At 35.2% G+C, this 18,376-nt stretch overlaps 1 protein-coding gene across 1 annotated transcript in view; it reads left to right on the top strand.

Annotated features, from left to right (window-relative positions):
• The first annotated feature begins 761 nt into the window (after positions 1 to 761).
• The window catches only part of LOC145241522 (tuftelin-interacting protein 11-like), a 97,359-nt gene continuing 79,744 nt past the window's right edge, over positions 762 to 18,376 (top strand). Inside the window, exons 1-3 of the mRNA XM_080104565.1 lie at positions 762 to 916; positions 10,359 to 10,480; positions 18,104 to 18,240. Of these exons, the coding sequence (XP_079960691.1) occupies positions 10,372 to 10,480; positions 18,104 to 18,240 (246 nt within the window). The 5' untranslated portion in view covers positions 762 to 916; positions 10,359 to 10,371. The remainder of the gene's footprint in view (positions 917 to 10,358; positions 10,481 to 18,103; positions 18,241 to 18,376) is intronic.

Raw genomic sequence — 18,376 nt, 5'->3', positions numbered from 1 at the left:
TCTTCCCATATTAAATAATAATTTCGAAATAATAATTATATTTCAGTGCGCAGATCAAAATCTGCAAAAGAAGCGATTTGTGTTTATTTGTTTACGTTGTTATGGATTAATGTTTATGTGCGCATACGCAACCGGATGTCGTAAACCGGAAAGTGGGTTACATCACTCGTTACAAGGTCATTTGAGTTATATATATATATATATTGTTTTCAATTTTCTTATCATTTTGTCCAAGCTGGGGATGTGACATCCTACCAGATACCAGACATTAATACGCTATCTCATATCTTTTTAAGATTTTAACCGTCCCTTGTGTGTGTGCGTGTGTGTGTTCTTAAAAAATAATTGAATGTGCATATGAAAATAATTTCTCGCTTTAAAGTCTAAAACATTGCTTTTCTTTTATTGCTTTTTAACATTAACATTTTCAAGCAGTTTACATGTAATTGCTTAAAAACATAGAATCTCATTTGTGTGTGTGTGTGTGTGTGTGTGTGTGTGTGTGTGTGTGTGTGTGTGTGTGTGTGTGTCTGTGTGTAAATGGCGCAGAAGTACAATTTTACTTTAATTTAACTTCAGAAAACAAGAATCGCACTAATATGACCGTCTTAAAGGTCACTTAAATTGCATGTAAAAAAATTAAATTATTAAATTATTGCATGAAGAATATATGCAGAAAATTTATTTAAATTTTTGTTTATTTATTATATTGCTTGTTTTTATTTTTATTTAGTTTATACATTTAAAATCGATATAATTTTAGATTAAAATCCGAAATGGTTCGGAGGAGTACATTTGTGAATTTAAGGCTATTTATCTTTCCTCTGCAGTTAAATAATACAAAATGTCAGCTACCATGAACATTTGTACAAATATATGAAATTCTGTTGAAAATTCCAACTTTATTTATAAATTAGTAAGTTCAATTTTTTTTTCCAATATATTTAATATTTTCGTTTAAGAATGTGACATTTTATTTTATGAGACATTTTGTTTTATGAGACATTTTGTAAGTGTATTAGAAATCAAAATATGGCGCCCGGTTATTTACACATGTAAACATTTATAGACGACATAAACACCAGGGGAAAATACAATAAAAAAAATTAATCAAGACTTAATAAAATAAATATTTATTGTTTTTGGAGAAATTAATTTTTATATCTAAATAATTATGGTAAAACTAAAGCTCTTGATCGAAACTTACTATAAAAAGAGCTAATGTGGAACAAACACACTAAGAGATGTGGGTGATTTTATAGAATTACTCCCGTCTCCAATCAGATGATTTTTATTGAAAACCGTCTCAAATAAGTAGTCTGCTTATTATGTCATATGACCATGTTTTTCATTAACCCAAACACTAACCCTAAGCCCTGGGCGATGGATTTAAATAACATTCGTATTTAACGGCCCGAAATATGTCGGAAGAAACGGTTTAGAATAATCGCGAGTGATGAAAATATTTTTAAATGATGTCTAAGTAATAAAGAAGTTTTTACTATGGTTCATCTGTTGACGTACATGAGGAGGGTTTATAGGAATGTTTGCAAGATACATATCGCTGTGAATAGCAATGTCATGGATAATAAATCTAGTGCTTCTACAGAATTTGAACCGAATCAAACTGACTGTTGCAAGCTAAACTTAAAATTTAGTTAAATGATGGAAATAGCTGAAAGCTTAAGGAAAATCCTAGAGTGTGGAAATCAATGCGTGTTAACCAACTATATAGTTAAATAGAACAAGAATAACAGATTATCTGGACAGCACGCCACAGCAGTTCATGGCAGCTGGGCTGTGACGTTGCGTGTGTAGCAGTTTTTTTTATTTGTTTATTTTCTTTTTCGTTGTTGTTTTATTGTGATGCAAATTAATTAATAACAGTTATTGTAAATAATGTCAGCACAAGATCATTTAAGGTTTAAGACTGCTTTGTTCTTTTTTTTTCTTTCTCCAATCTACATACATAAAACTCAATCCATTTCCCCATAGTAGCAACATGTTTTTACCATCGTTATTATTTACTTGCCTCCTTAGAAATACAAAATTAGACACAAGGTTATTTTTTAGGTACTTCTGCAGTTTATAGGGGTCAACTTTTGGATTTAATGGGAGCACGATTGATCCAAGTTAATGCACAGATTTTTAGAATATCCTGAGAACCGCAAAAGAAATAGTAATACTCCGGTGTATTTTTAAGAAAAGCACTGCAAGTATGATATTCATACAGGAATTATGAAGTACCATGAAGTCAATATCCTTATACTCGAAGGTGATATTCTCAGTACAATACTCAGATAGTTTGAGAGAAATGGCGAATGATGCGATGGAAATTATGGAATCCCGTTTCAAAGTTGACAGGTTCATTGTTTTAACAATATGAGCATTGATAAAAGTTATCAGAGTTGCCTGTGTCAAAAACAGGACAGTTAATCACATACCCTTTAATTTTACAATGGGGGGGGGGGACTTATCACCGTCTGTCACGGTCTGAATAGCCTTCTCTGTTATCCGATTCCCAACAAAAATAGAGGCATATTCCTGGGCGACATCATCTGGAATGCCTTCATCCAACAGAAAAATAATCCAAGACTGTGTATCGCGCAGCGTCAGATCAGATCCTGTTCTTAGTGCCATGAAGAAATGTGAACAGAGAGCCGGATTGATGGAAACCAGTTTATTTCAAAGATCATAAAGGTTGCTCAGCTATGAGAGCTGAAACAGAAAAGAACAACAATAACAGAAAAGTACAAATGACAACAAAGGACAAAGTACATATCATTCAAATAGCATGTTTGAATCCAGAATAACTCCAGATAATGTCAGTAAAGGTAGTACTTATGTTTAAGTAAAGAACTTCAAATTTGTCTGGATTTAAAGGAGCAATAATAGACAATAAGTTAAATTATGATATCTAGAGCTTACTAGCAGAAGATACATTGAACTTGTCCAGTTAAATAATCTTATCTATGATGGGAAATTAGTATAAAAAAATTTATTTGAATGAATTTTTATGTAAGTAGAAAGACCTTTTTAAAGACTTTATTCAACTAAATTTACAAAACTGATAACAATAACGCAGGAGACAGAAGAAAAGAAAAGCAAATGGCAAGATCACATGTGAGGAAATATGCAAAAATAGAAAAGTCACGCAAACAAAAATTTTAGCATATTTCTTTTAATGAAATTATATCACTCTTCAACTTTTTGAGTTAAAAAAATAAAAGGCTTTACTTTTGAAATGGCCCTCATATGACAAAGTGTGCTCCGGACACCCATGCACAGCCATCATTCATCGCTGGCAAAAGTGCAATGAGAATGGTAGTAACTATGTAGAAAAATAAATTCTGGGGCACAAAAGGTCACTCATTTTAATGGTACCACTCCCATCTTCATAGCTCTTCAGATTTTAGAGTTGAAAATAAATAGGAAGCTTTACCTTTAGTATGATCTTAATACACTTCCTTCCTGCTGTGATACATGTTGATTAATAATAGTGTTCATAAAATATAGCATCATAAAATCATTTTCAGGTTTTTAGTTTTCTTCAGTATATGGAAGACATAATATCCCTATCCATTCCCCATATGAAAGAACTGTCCTCAAAGCATGACCGCTCTCTTTCGTGGTTTTGTATAATTGTAATGTAGCACCGCAGGACAAGATAAACAAAAAAATAAATAAGTAACAGCACAAAATCATTTGAACCATTTTGTATTCATCGGACTACTGTTCTCATCTTGAGTGTCCTTATCACAACGTTTCTGTTGATGTAACCGCCGACCTTCTTTAAGTCTATCTTGTCAAGCTCTGGAATCTGAATGGAATCCTCTTGTTCTGGGAGCTATGACTGGGTAGAAGCAAAATATATACACACAAAATTTAGAGTGTTGCCCACACTGAGAATTGAACCCTCAAACTCCACAAGAATGTATCAAGTACTCTATCCATTGTGCCATGGGTTCGTGTAGACAATTCTCGTATGAATTTAGGAGCATTAAACCTATTTTATTTTCTAGTTGTACAATCTTACTACTTATCATTAAGTACGTTCAACACATATCACACAATTCTCCTCCATTTATAACATGATGTAATTGAAATATAATTTAATATTATTACCATAACTTTTATACCATTTTATACCACAAGCTTAAAATAAACTAGTAATAATTAGAAAAGTTTTTTCAGTATATAAAAATAGTGAAAATGCGAGACTAAAACCGTGTTTACGTTATCAATGCCTTAAAACAACATTCCTATGTAGTGATCATTTCAAAAGCATAACCATACACATGTTTAATAAATCTAGTAAAAATCAACTAATGGTCAGATTTTCATGAAATTTTCATCACTTTTTTTTTTACAAAGGAGGCCCCACTTATCAAGGCCCGGAGGCCACGCGAGGATAAGGGTTAATGAGTGTACAGTGGTCAAAGGGAACATGTCAAGGTAATAGTTAGTAGTGGAAATTTGTCAGACGAGCACTTGCCATGAAAATAATGATAAAGCAGAGACAGGCTTGCAGTGTCTCTTCTGTGGGAAAGAGGTTGCAGGGAAGAGAAAAAGGCATCCCCCCACTAGGCTACGAAGTCTATTTTGAACTCTGTCAAGACAGGATAAGCTGTTTCTATAGAAGCAGCTTATCCTGCCTTGACAGAGACATCTTGACATCTAGAATTCTAGCAGCTCCTGCCCAGATGTGGCAACAGTACTCCATCCTTGAATGTACTTGGCTCTTATACGGGTAGAGAATTGCATCAGCAGTGAGATATCTACTGGAGCAGTAGAAGGATCCCACCATTTTTCCAGCAGCCTTGGCAACAGATTTAATGTATATGTTCCATCACAGATCAGAAGTTAAGGTCAGACCCAGAAGCTTGTCAAAATGGAGCCTCTCCAAGATGAGAGCCATTCATTTCAATTGATGCCAGACGGGGATCAGAGTGTTGATGATGGAAAGATAGAAGCTTATTCGTTTTTGAATTATATTTTAAAAGCAGTTTCGTTAAATATATGAAAAAAAAAATTTTTTTAGCCCCCACCCCCCATATTTCATGTTATGAAAACTAAAAATAATTTAGGTTGAATGAAATTCCAACATTTTATAAAACTAGAGAGTAAATAATTGAAAAATATTCATTTTTTATATAAACATCCATTTTTTATTTCACTTATTTTGAAGTTATAAATTTTTAAAAAAATAGACAAAAATTCAATATTATTATGTTAAAAAATTTTTTTCTCATTGATATATAATTGGTTGAATTACAAAAACACAGAATTCTAAAAAAATAATTAATTTCTAAAAGATTTAAATGATTTAAATTCCAGTATTTTGCAATGTAAAGTTTTAAACATAGAATTTGAAGTAACAGTATTTCATTTTTTAAAAATATAATAAAATTTAAAAATGACTTGCCAATTCGAAAATAGCAAATTCAAAAATATTTTAATTGTGGTTGGATTTATATTTTTAGTGAGTGCAACTTGATTTGAATGCCTATTTTCCAAATAATGCACAGAGACTTCTAATTAATAAAATTAACACAATAAACAATATTAAAAAAAAACATTACTTCCTTTATTGATTTTTAGCACATTTGACCATCTGTCAAATTTACACACAAAATGATGATGTCACCGATTCTGCATAAAAATTTGGTGATTTTACACAGGAAAATGGGAATACTTACTTATCATTTTAAATCACCATCCATTACTAAATATTATTACTATATATAGAAACTACTAGATTCGCCAATCTATAATCTAATTCATTTCAATGCCTCAAAGTATTATTACTATATATATATATATATATATATATATATATATATATGTGATCAGTTAGATGCTAACCTTTTTTTTTTTTTTTTTTTTTTTTACACAGTGATCACCACTTATCAAGGCCCGGAAGCCACTCAGGGATAAGGGTTATTGCAAGTACATTACGTTAGTGAGGAGATTTGATGAAGTGTTTAATTAGGGAGGCGGTTCATTAGGAATTTGTTAACATTAGACTTGAAGACATCCAAGTTGTAGTCCGGAGGGAAGCAGGCAGACGGAACAGAGTTCCACAGGCGTGCAGTTCTAAGAAAGAAGCTTTGTTCATGAAATCCGCGTTTTGATTTAGGCACAGATATAGAGTGGGGGAAATTTTTCACAGTGGATTCAGCTAGACGGGTGTTTTTCGTGAAAGATTGGCGAGGGGGGACCAGAGATTGGAGTTCAGACGAGCACCGGCCATGAAAATAACGATAAAACAAGGATAGGTTCGCAACGTCTCTTCTGTGGGAGAGGGGTTGCAGGGTAGAGAAAAAGGCATCCCCCACTAAACCACAAAGCCTATTTTGTACTCTGTCAAGGCATGATAGACTGTTTTTGGCAGCTCCTGCCCAGATATGGCAACAGTATTTCATCCTTGGCCGTACTTGGCTTTTATATAGATAGAGAATTGCATCAGTAGTGAGATATCTTCTGGAGCGGTAGAAGGATCCCACCATCTTTCCAGCGACCTTGGCAACAGACTTGATGTACGTGTTCCATTTCAGATCAGGAGTAAAGGTCAAACCCAGAAGCTTGTCAAAACACGGGGCCTCACCCAGACGAGAGCCATCCATCACAATTGATGCCAGCTGGGGATCAGAGCGTTGATGATGTAAGGATAGGAGTTTGGTTTTGGATGCATTAAAGGTAACTAGCCACATCTTCTCCCACTGAACCACGCGCTCGAGATCAGAGGAGAGAGAATCCGAGAGAACTTCGTCATTTACAGCCTTTGATGTGTTGCCGTAGATGGTTGTGTCATCAGTATAGATGTCAACGAATGATTTAAGTATATGTTTAGGGAGGTCATTGATGTAGATCAGGAAGAGAGTTGGGCCCAGGATTGACCCCTGAGGGACTCCAGCATTTATATTGCAGGCCTCCGATTTTTGTCCATCTACCACTACTCTTATGAGCCTATCGGAGAGAAATGATTTAATGATTGAGAAAACATTTCCAGTTATACCGTAGCTGGAAATCTTGTGAAGTAGACCCTTATGCCATACTTTGTCAAAGGCCTTTGATATGTCAAGAGCAATTGCCCTAGAAAGGAAGCCTTTGTCAAGAGATTCACTAATCCTGTGGGATATAACCGTCAGCACATCTGCGGTAGATCTTGCAGAGTGGAAACCATATTGTGTGTCACTAACAAGGTTATTCCTGCTGAGGTGGTTGACTATTTCTCTATTTAATATTGATTCCAGCAACTTACTCATAACACAGAGAAGACTTATTGGTCTGTACTGAGAGGGAGATGACTTATTAGCTTTCTTCATTTGAGAAAGACATAGAGGGTTGTATTGCGTTTTTTCTTTTAACTCTTGAGTTGAGCATATTCAAAAGTGATATGCAAACTGCCATTAGCATATTAAGCGATGCTCTTTGTATAAACAAATTGAGCTTAGGCATTTGGACAATGCCAAAACATTGTTAATTCATTACCCACATAGCAGCAGCCGAATAGTGTAATGGTTAGAAACGCAGACTGTCATTTGGGTGGTCGAGTTTCAATCCTGGTTTTAGGAAGTTGCTTGTCTAGCCACACTGACAAGCTGTGATACAGAGAAGCAGTACAGTATGTAGATGACTATCTATCTATCTCTCTCTCTATATATATATATACACACACACACACACACACACACACACACATGCTAGCAGACCGCCCGGCATTGCCCGGTCATAAAATAAATGCAGATTTCGTATTTATTATTATATTATATTGGACCCAATATATAGTAATGATTTTAAAAGTTTAAAAAAAATTACTGGTGCACCACCACTGAGAATCGAAACCAAAACGTTTAGCTTACAATCTACTTTTTCCTTTGACGTTAATACCTGAGCTATGAAGACATGTTTGCTGCAAGGCTAAAAATTAAAACATGAACCAATAGTTATTATGATACGCATGTGTATTTGTAATGCTATTGTTCGACCTTCATCTGGCAAATTCCATTTTTCTTATTTTCACACTTTAGCACCGATTTTCCTCGGCTAAACCCCAATTATAAAGTTTTGCATGGGTTTGAATACCCTAAATATTAAGTTTCATGTCTGTAGACCAAAAACAGACAGGAATTTGGTAGGCAAAATTTTTTAAACAAATATATATCCACATACATAAATATATATAGAAAGAGGTTTGTGTTTACTATAAGCTTTTTATGCAAATATTACACAAGAACAAATCATGTAGAATATCTGCATGAATATAATTACATGTAATGGTTAACTAAAGATGATTAGCACAAAAGTTAACTAAAGATGATTAGCACAAAAGTTAACTAAAGATGATTAGCACAAAAGTTAACTAAAGATGATTAGCACAAAAGAAAACCGAAAAAACTAAGAGGGAAGTAATTAAAATGAATGTTTAAAAAAATATGGTAATTGGCTAGATCTTTTGCAGATGAATGCAATTCCATGAACCATATATAACGAAGTTGTATTTTCTTTTAAATAAATAGAAAAAAGGGTTTCTAATGTGAATATTAATACACAAAAAAAAAATTATATGAGTATAGATTGTACTATTATTAATACTTATTACTATATATATTTATTATCTATTATTTATAATTAACTAGCCTGGGTGCCCGGCGTTGCCTGGGTGTTTAGAGGTTTTGGATGGTGGGAGTTGAAGTTTAGATACTGTCCAGAGAAAGTTGTCTGTCGATATACAGATGACTTACCATCTGGTTGGAATGAATAGGAGCATTGTTGATTATTTCCACAAAAATGAACAGAATTCTTCAGGTTCAATGGAGATTTGCCTATGATTGGGATGATTATATCTACCAAAATTCAGCTCAATGGATGGCATGCTGAATCTTGGGTGCTAACAGTGGGCGTTAATTGAATATCGTCTGTATAAATATTAGGAAGGCCGTATAAGTGTAGTAGCTTGCTGTAATGCTGAACTAGCTATCTCCATTTTCAGGTGCTATTAGGTCCTTTTTCTTACTGAGAATCTATGGCAGTTTCCTTTCTATTTTCAAAGTTAGATTCTTTTTTGCTTTAGAATAGCCCCCCGATCCGATTAGATCTGACAATTTCTTGGAATATTCTGCTCTATCCATTAACACTGTAGCATTAACTTGATAGCCAATACTTCTTCCTTTGAGTGTTTAGGTTTTGGAGGCTTTGACTTATCGAGTGCTTGTCTTATTTTCCACCTTAGCTCATTTTCTAGTGTTTTGGGTTTATTCATCTCCAAAATTTCTAAATGTAAAATCATTTGAGATTGAACCATTCTTTCAGGTTTTTTCTTTCCAATAATGCACATAATTAAAACAGCCAATCCATGCCCCATAGAGGAATGGGATTAGTTGTCTCTAAACCAACTATTTTCTTCTTCTTCTGCAGCAGCAGCATCATTATAATAATACTAATATTTGGTTTAATGTCTGTTTTATATGCTTTCATGTATTGAATGGCTTTTAGAAATGGCTTCCAAACTAATTTCTATTTGACAGGTCTTTATTTATCCTTCATTTTTTCAAATCCATTCTTATCATTTTCTCCTATATTTTCTTAAGCCTTTCCTTGCGCTGGTGCTGCTATTTCAGCCATTTTACAGCTATTAATTAAAGCATTCTCATCTATTCTTTCAATGTGACCAAACCAACAAAGTCTTCCGTTCTGCACATATCCCCTTATACTGTTCAGATTAAATCTTCTTCTGAGGTCATCAGAATTGAACCTGTTGTTAAGACACATATTACATCTCCATATCATTTCTCCCTGAGCAACACATATCCTTAACTCTCACTGGCCAATTTTGCTTCCATACATTATTAAACTGCACACATATGCCTGATAGGCTCTTCTTTTGATAAACAGCAGTTCAGAAAAAAAGAGGAAGTTTTTCTTAGCTTATCTGCTATGTGTCAGTGGTGACTTCCAGCCTATAAGGTAATATTCCTACACAAATTTCTAATTCTGTGCTGTTGTCTGCCCTTTTATGAGGTAAAAGAAGTCTTTTTGTGTCAAGTTCGTAGAGTTATCTCCCTTGCTTATTTTTGTGATTTTTTTGACTAGAAAGCAAAAATGGAGGTTTTGACAAATGACTGTGATTGGAGTTATGTGAAGAGTAAATCAACAATGGTAGTAGAGCTAGACTTTTCACTTTTAATAGAATTTTCTACTATTCTAACCTTATGTGGAAATACCATTTTTAATATTTTCACCCACATTCATGCAATCTTGTTTAAAACAATCTCTCTGATGTGGTACGATGGGTGATCACCTTGTCCTTTTATAGAAACTGTGGTTTAGTAAAATCTTTTTGTATTTCTTTCTAGAAAATTTTCTAAGATGTCATCCCCGGAAGTTGAAAAATTTGAAGTGACAGATTATGATTTGGAAAATGAATTTAATCCAAATCGGAGGCAACGCCGACAAACAAAAAACCAAGCCACATACGGTAAGTTCATATGAGTTCATAATGCTTCTTTCTCATACATACAAAGTGTGGACAATATTTATTCACAAGATTCTGTTTCAGAAAAAATAACACAGTAGTTTTACTTTTTGAGATTGATGCATCAAACATGTCCTTATGATTTGTTCACCTGATTTCACTTTGTTGAATCCACCTTTGGCTTTGATGACAACCTGGCGCATCCTCAAAATTGGCTCCTGACTTATGTCCCCAAAGGTTCTGCCCTTTAGCTTGTTCTTCATGTTACAGCTGGATCTGTAGGTGTCTGGTTCCACAAAGAAATCGAAGGGGTTTCGATCAGATAAACTAGAAGAATCTCACTTTTGTTTCATTTTTTTTTTTTCAGTTGAAGTTCTCACATATCAAGGGGCCCCCTTACCTGGGGCTAACACTTTAACTCTATATGAGATACATAGATATTCAAATGTTAAACGTCGGTTGTAGAGTGGTCAGTGAAATTTTCTGACAGCCAAACCTGGATCTTCCAGCTGGTATAACAGATCACTGACTCTTGCCGTCACATATACTGCCTACCTACAGCTACCTTCTTGATCTAGGTGTGGTTAAATAATAAATTGTTAACTAATCTGTAATTTCATCTAACAATTTTTTGTGGTTAAAGTCATCATACTGCTCACAAGTCATCACAACTCCAAATTAACCCTGTCTCTGAAAAACGGGCTTTTATTCAAGTTAACAGCATCTCATTTACATATGTAGTAACAAGGAATCTCGTTACATCACAAGACCCACTAGCATATAATTAGATGCAACAGCCATTGTTTTTACTTTTATTTTTTGACCTTGACTGAACCCTACATACTGTTAAAATCAGAAGTTTGTACCAATTTTTAACCATCATTATTTGCTTATGAGCAACGACCAGGCATTTTATCACTGTCTCATTCAGAATGCAGACGTAGCCATCAGTGTCCAATCTGGGACCCTTGCTGAGTTCATTATCGATGATCTCTTGAATTTCAACAACAAACTTTGGTATCTCAGCATCAGATTATCAGTTACACATTTTTCTCCCTGATGTTGCTCCGTAGTTGAATTCTCAATCTTTTAAACTTATTTTTACAATCTTCCTGCTGATGCTGAGGAAGTCTGAAATCTTTTTTATTTTTCTGATATGAATTCTAGAAAGAACTCTCTGTCTCTTTTACAAATATGGAGGTTCAATATTGTCTATAATCAATTATTCTGAAAAAAGAAAGAATGAAAAATATAGTTGGTAGCCCATTATGCTGATTGCAGAATTTCCAGTTTTTTCATTACAAATTCCAAGAAAGCATTGAAGAAGGCAGGGATAAAAGACTACACTGGAGTACAGTTTTTTCATACAAATTTGTGATATGTCCATTATTAACAACTGCACATTCTATGTATTTGTATAAATTTTCATCAACGCTTACAATTGTGTTATCAATTCTAATCGTTGTTTGCATTTTTCATAGGACCTTTCACCACAATGTGTTAAAAGCTGCTTTGAAGTGGAATGCAATCTTTCTTTGGCTTTTTGATTAACAGTTGTATTATGAAAATGGCATCAATTGTTCTAAATCTATACTGTGTCTCTTTTTGTTTCTATTCTTAGCAAATCAGAATTATTAGAATATTATCATAAATAACCTGTTCTTCGATCCCCATGGTCAGCTATGAACAGTAACAGTTAGTAGTCTCTCTCATTACCGCATGTTGTAGTTATCTCTCAATGGTGATGGCAGTAGTAACTGCAGAGATGTTGTTATTTTCTTCTTTTTGTCACTCGAATAATAGAGGTAATTAAAAAGAACAACAAATAACTCCATTATTTGCTCTGGGATTTGATTATACCCTTTTTAGTAATCTTTACAGCAATTTACATCTTCCCTTTTCAATTCCTCTATATTGGTGGAGGACTCCAAAATAGCATCTACTCACTTCGACACCAAACTTCTCAGAGGCAGGTAAACTCTAGTTTTTCTGCCACATACTTTCTCCTATAATGTAGCCAGGCTGAGCTGCTAGTATGTATATATATATATATATATATATATATATATATATATATATATATATATATATATATATGTGTGTGTGTGTGTGTTTGTTTATATATATATAATAGTCAGTTCTGTGCATAATCCGAACTCCCCATGGAGTTCGGATTATGTACAGAACTGACGGGCGACTTTTTAACATCAACAGATTTAGGGCCAAAGGTCGAACGAACACCATATCCATTATGGAGCTACAGTATGCAGACGATAACGCCCTTGTAGCCCTCTTAGAAGAGGACCTACAGTGTACACTGGTTGCCTTCACGAGGGCGTACAAACAGCTAGGACTAACAATTAATATAAAAAAAACCCAAATCCTTCATCAATCACCACCAAACAGTACTCCAGTCTCACCCCCAAACATCTCCATCGACAACGCTAGACTGGAAAATGTGGACCACTTCCCATACCTAGGCAGCATCCTATCATCAAAAGCCAACATAGATGATGAAATACAACACCGTCTCAGCTGTGCCAGTGGGGCTTTCTCAAGGCTAAGGAAGAGAGTATTTGAGAACCGTGACCTTCTGGCAAGGACCAAAATCATGGTATATAAAGCTGTCTTGCTGCCCACTCTTCTCTATGGATCGGAGACCTGGACCACATACAGAAGGCACGTAAAAACCCTGGAGACGTACCACCAAAGATGCCTCCGAAAAATCCTCAGAATTAGTTGGAAGGACCGACGCACCAACACCAGCGTCCTGAGTGAGGCTGACATTCCCACTATCACCGCTACTGTTGCTCAACGCCAGCTCAGATGGACTGGTCATGTTGTCCGAATGCCGGATCTCCGCCTCCCAAAACAGATTTTCTACTCTCAGCTTGTTGAGGGAAAGCGTGCCCAGGGTGGCCAAAAGATGAGGTATAAGGACAACATCAAAGCAAATCTAAAGCGGTTTCACATGGACCTTGAGACATGGGAGGACGTGGCTGGGAACAGGTTGGCATGGAGGAGCGCTGTCCACAAAGGTGCTGCGCTTTATAGTAGTGACCTAAATCAAGCTGCTGAGGATAAACGCAAGCACAGAAAGGACAGATTATTAACCAGACACACCCAACCCCACCCCACCACCACTACCTTTATCTGCCCAAATTGCACAAGACAAATTGGGTCTAGGATTGGGCTCTATGCTCACCTGAGGACCCACAGAAGCCACAACGGAGGACAGTCTTACTCGGACACAAGTGACCGCCGATGATGATATATATAATTATATAAACTAGTGTGTGTGCAGTGTGATGATGTATAGAAGTGAAATCTGTCCAGTAAGAGTTAAGGCCATATGTTGCATGGAGAGAAATGATTTTTATTATTTAGGAAATCATTCCAGACAAGGAATGAAGCTACTTGATGTAAGGAGCTAACAGGAATAAAAGATTATCATCACAAAGACAGGAAATGCCTATTGACCTTAGTCTTGAAAACCTTAGGGTTATAGGTTCAGTCACCAGGAAGATAGTGCCACAAATTTGCGGTTCTGAGTAAAGAAGTTACTGGAATAGGAAGCTGTATTACAATGAGGCATCAAAACAGTGAATTAATGGAGACCACTAAACCAATGAGTTAAATTAGCTGGAACAAAGGAAGCAGAGAATAGCTCAGACAGTTTTAAAGAACACATGCAACGTTAATCTAATATATAAAAGGCTATATGTCTGTCTGTCTCCATATTTTCAAACTCTATCTCCTCCAAAACTAAATGTCGCAGAGTTGCGCTAGGGGCCTCAACCAATTGGATTTTTTACAGACCGTTCTTTTTACGGGTCTTTAATCCATCAAAATAGTTTTTAAGGGGTCAAAAATGGGTCAAAATGGAAAAATTGTTATACATTTTGTACATTCATCTTGGTTTATTTTTAAATTTTAATTTTTAATCTGTTCATATGCGTGTCACATTGGTATAGTGGTAACGTCACCAGCGTTGAATGCTACAGTTCTGCTTTCAGTTTCAATTCTAGCTGATGGCACCTGAATACATTTTTTTTTTTTATTTTGAAATCATGACTCTATAATAATATATACAAAATCTGGACAAATTAAAATCTCATATTTAAGTGTATTTTATGCCAGGGCAAAGCCAGGCGCTCCCCCGCCCCCATAGTATTTATAGAAAAAACTGAGACTAGTAACATCATGTTTGTAAGAGAGAGAATGCAGAAGAAAAAGAAAGGTTGAGGCCAATCAAATTGCAGATATGTTTCTGCATTTTTTCAAAAACCTTCAAATGGAACAGAGAATCAGTTGTCCAAATATGACAACAAGCCGCGTACATGGTTTCATAGTAGATTTGTAGAAAGTGTGACAAAGTGTTTGGAGTGATAGAGAGAACTGACTTTACGAGAAGTAGAAAGAGCAATGGACCTAATGAGAATATGATATGATGGATGTGTAATGTGAGTCTTAAAGACAGGCTTAATTCTAATAACCTCAGACGAAGATCAAATCTGTACAGTATAGAGAGATGTATGCAGAAGAATAAACTTCAATACTATGACCATGATGAAAGAATGGATGAGAGTTTTGGGGTTAGTAGATGTAGTGCAGCTGAGATCGCGGAGGAATGCCTAAGAATACATGAGAGTAAATGATAAAAGTGGATCAGAGAGAAACACTTTTCCAGAGATAGGTTATTTTGGAAGTCAATTTCTTAAAGCTGTCCAACACATGTCAGCACATAAAACAGATGTTAAAGCGAATATGATGATGACTACCCATGACCTGTTGGGTCACAATCACTACAATAATTTGTGTGACTTGCATTTCATTCAAAAATTCATAAACTCTGAGATAGCTGTCAAAAATTTTTTCTTGCATCAATAAAAATAAAATCAACCTCTTTATGGGTAATATAGAAGTAAAGAAGCTATTATTATTCTTTTTTTTATTTTTTTTAACATAGACTTACCAAGGCCCAAATGCCACTGGAGGATAAGGGTTAATAAGTGTACAGTAGTCAATGGGGAAATATCATAGTAATCGTTAGTAGTGGAAATTTGGTAAATTGGATTACTTAAGGGAATGGCTCATTAAGAATTTGTTTATGTTGGACTTGAAGACAACCATATTGTAGTCAGCTGGAAAGGTGTTATTTATTATTTGTATATCTTTTATTTCTTATCTAATTTACATTATGGTGTATACAAACACACTATGTAAAAATTAGCTGGAAAGAGACGGTTACTCTTTCTCTAAATGCTCACAAACATTAATCAGAGAAGGATGAGATAAATACATACCTAAGTGATCGATGATTTGTTCAGTTAATTATGAATTGCAATATATTAGAATAATTCAAACAAAATTTGGTGCTTGTTTACATTGGTGAGCTTTTAAACCAACGCATTTCAGGTGAATACATTATTATGTACTTACATTTTTTTTTTTTTTTTACATGGGGGGGGGGTCACCACTTATCAAGGCCTGAAGGCCACTCAGGATAAGGGTTATTGCATGTACAGTAATCAATGAGATAGTATTGTAGTAATCATTAGTATTGGGGGTTTTGATAGAGTGTCTTACTTAAGGGGGCGGTTTGTCAGGGGTTTGTTTATGTTGGACTTGAAGACGTTCAAGTTGTAGTCAGGTGGGAAGCAGGCAAGCGGCAGAGAGTTCCACTGGCGTGCAGTTCTAAGAAAGAAGCTTTGCTCATGGAATCTACGTTTGGATTTAGGCACAGATAGAGAGTGGGGAAAATTATTGACAGTAGTTTCAGCCAGACAGGTGTTTCTCGTGAAAGATTGGCGAGGGGGGGGGACGAGAGATTGAAGCTCAGACGAGCACCTGCCATGGAAATAACGATAAAACAAAGACAGGCTTGCAACGTTTCTTCTGTGGGAGAGAAGTTGCAGGGAAGAGAAAAGGGCATCCCCCACCAAACCACGAAGTATATTTTGTACTCTGTCAAGGCAGGATAGACTGTTTTTAGCAACTCCTGCCCAGATGTGGCAGCAGTACTCCATCCTTGGATGTACTTGGCTTTTATACAGATAAAGAATTGTATCAGTAGTGAGATATCTTCTGGAGCGGTAGAAGGATCCCACTATTTTCCCATCGTCCCTGGCAACAGATTTGATGTATGTGTTCCATTTCAGATCAGGAGTAAAGGTCAAACCCAGAAGCTTGTCAAAACATGGAGCCTCCCCAAGACGAGAGCCATCCATTTCAATTGATGCCAGATGGGGATCAGAGTGTTGATGATGTAAAGAGAGAAGCTTGGTTTTGGATGCATTAAAAGTGACCAGCCACCTCTTCCCCCATTGTACCACGTACTCAAGATCAGAGGAGAGAGAATTAGAGAGAACTTTGTCATTTACAGCCTTTGATGTGTTGCCATAGATGGTCGTGTCATCAGCATAGATGTCAACGAATGATTTAAGTATGTGTTTTGGGAGATCAGGAAGAGAGTTGGGCCCAGGATGGACCCCTGGGGGACTCCAGCATTAATACTGTGGGCCTCTGATTTCTGCCCATCAGCCACTACTCTTATTAACCTATCAGAGAGAAATGATTTAATGATTAAGAAAACATTTCCAGTAATACCGTAGCGGGAAATCTTGTGAAGTAGGTCCTTATGCCATACCTTATCGAAGGCCTTCGATATGTCAAGAGCAATTGCCCTGGAAAGGAAACCTTTGTCAAGAGATTCACTAATCCTATGTGATATAACTGTTAGCACATCCGCTGTAGATCTTGCAGAGCGGAAAGCATATTGCATGTCACTAAGAAGGTTTTTTCTGTTGAGGTGGTTGACTACTTCATTATTTAATATGGATTCCAAAAACTTACTCATGACACACAGGAGACTTATTGGTCTGTACTGAGAATTCTTAAATACAGGGCATACTGATGAGGTTTTCCAGGGTGTTGGAAAGCACTTCTCCTTAAGGCAATGCTTAAACAGTTTGACATGTCATGTCAAAATTAGTATAAATTCCAAAATTGATCAAGTAAAAAAATAATTACAAGTAAAAATGGAATTTATCGATTTATTGAGTTTTATCTTATGTTTTAATGTGGAAGAGTTGTGTGACCAATTCAGCATGACAAACAAGTGAGATAACTCTTGACTTAAATTAAGGGTCAGTCATCTTTAAACACAATATCTGGGAACATAATTATGGCTGATTTTTTTTTATTTATAATACTTCTAGCACATTATTTTTCGTAATTTTGAGAGTTTATAATAAGTTCACCATGACACGTAAGTACATAATTACATAATAATGTTTACACCTGAAATGTGTTTGTTTAAAAGATCACTAATGTAAACAAGTACTTAGATTTTTCTTTCAAACATAACTTAATCTGAGAACTAACATATTTTAGCATACATTTTGTATTATTAGAGTATATAGAAAAAGTGCTTTAGGAAAACGAACATTGATTAACTCGAATGTAGTTATAATAGTATAAAATATAGTCGTCCACATTTATTTGGTAGATTTTTACATGTATAAATTAAAAGAAATATTTGTGTGCAAAAAAAAGTATGAATTGTTTGATTTAAGTTTTATTTTTGTGATTGGATAATGATTTTATTCATTTTTTTTTTTCTAGGTATATGGGCAGATCCTGAAAGTGATGAAGAAGAAGAAAGACCCATGTTTGGTAAACCAGCACCGAAAAAGAATTACACACTTAATTTTGTCAGTGGCGGATTGAAACAGGCTGAAAAACTCCCAGAAAAAGATGATGTAAGAATATGATTTTATATATATATATATATATATATATATATATATATAATTTAATCTAAATAACAAGTGACAGCACTCCTTTTCACTGACACTGTAATTTAACTTCAACATGTTCTCTCAGCAGTCAAACACT

The sequence above is a fragment of the Euprymna scolopes genome, chromosome 20 (assembly GCF_053919585.1).
Source record: "Euprymna scolopes isolate OS-2025 chromosome 20, ASM5391958v1, whole genome shotgun sequence".
Lineage (NCBI taxonomy): Eukaryota > Metazoa > Mollusca > Cephalopoda > Sepiida > Sepiolidae > Euprymna > Euprymna scolopes.
The sequence above is the reverse complement of the archived record's forward strand: the minus strand, read 5'-3'. Positions and strand labels throughout refer to the sequence as shown.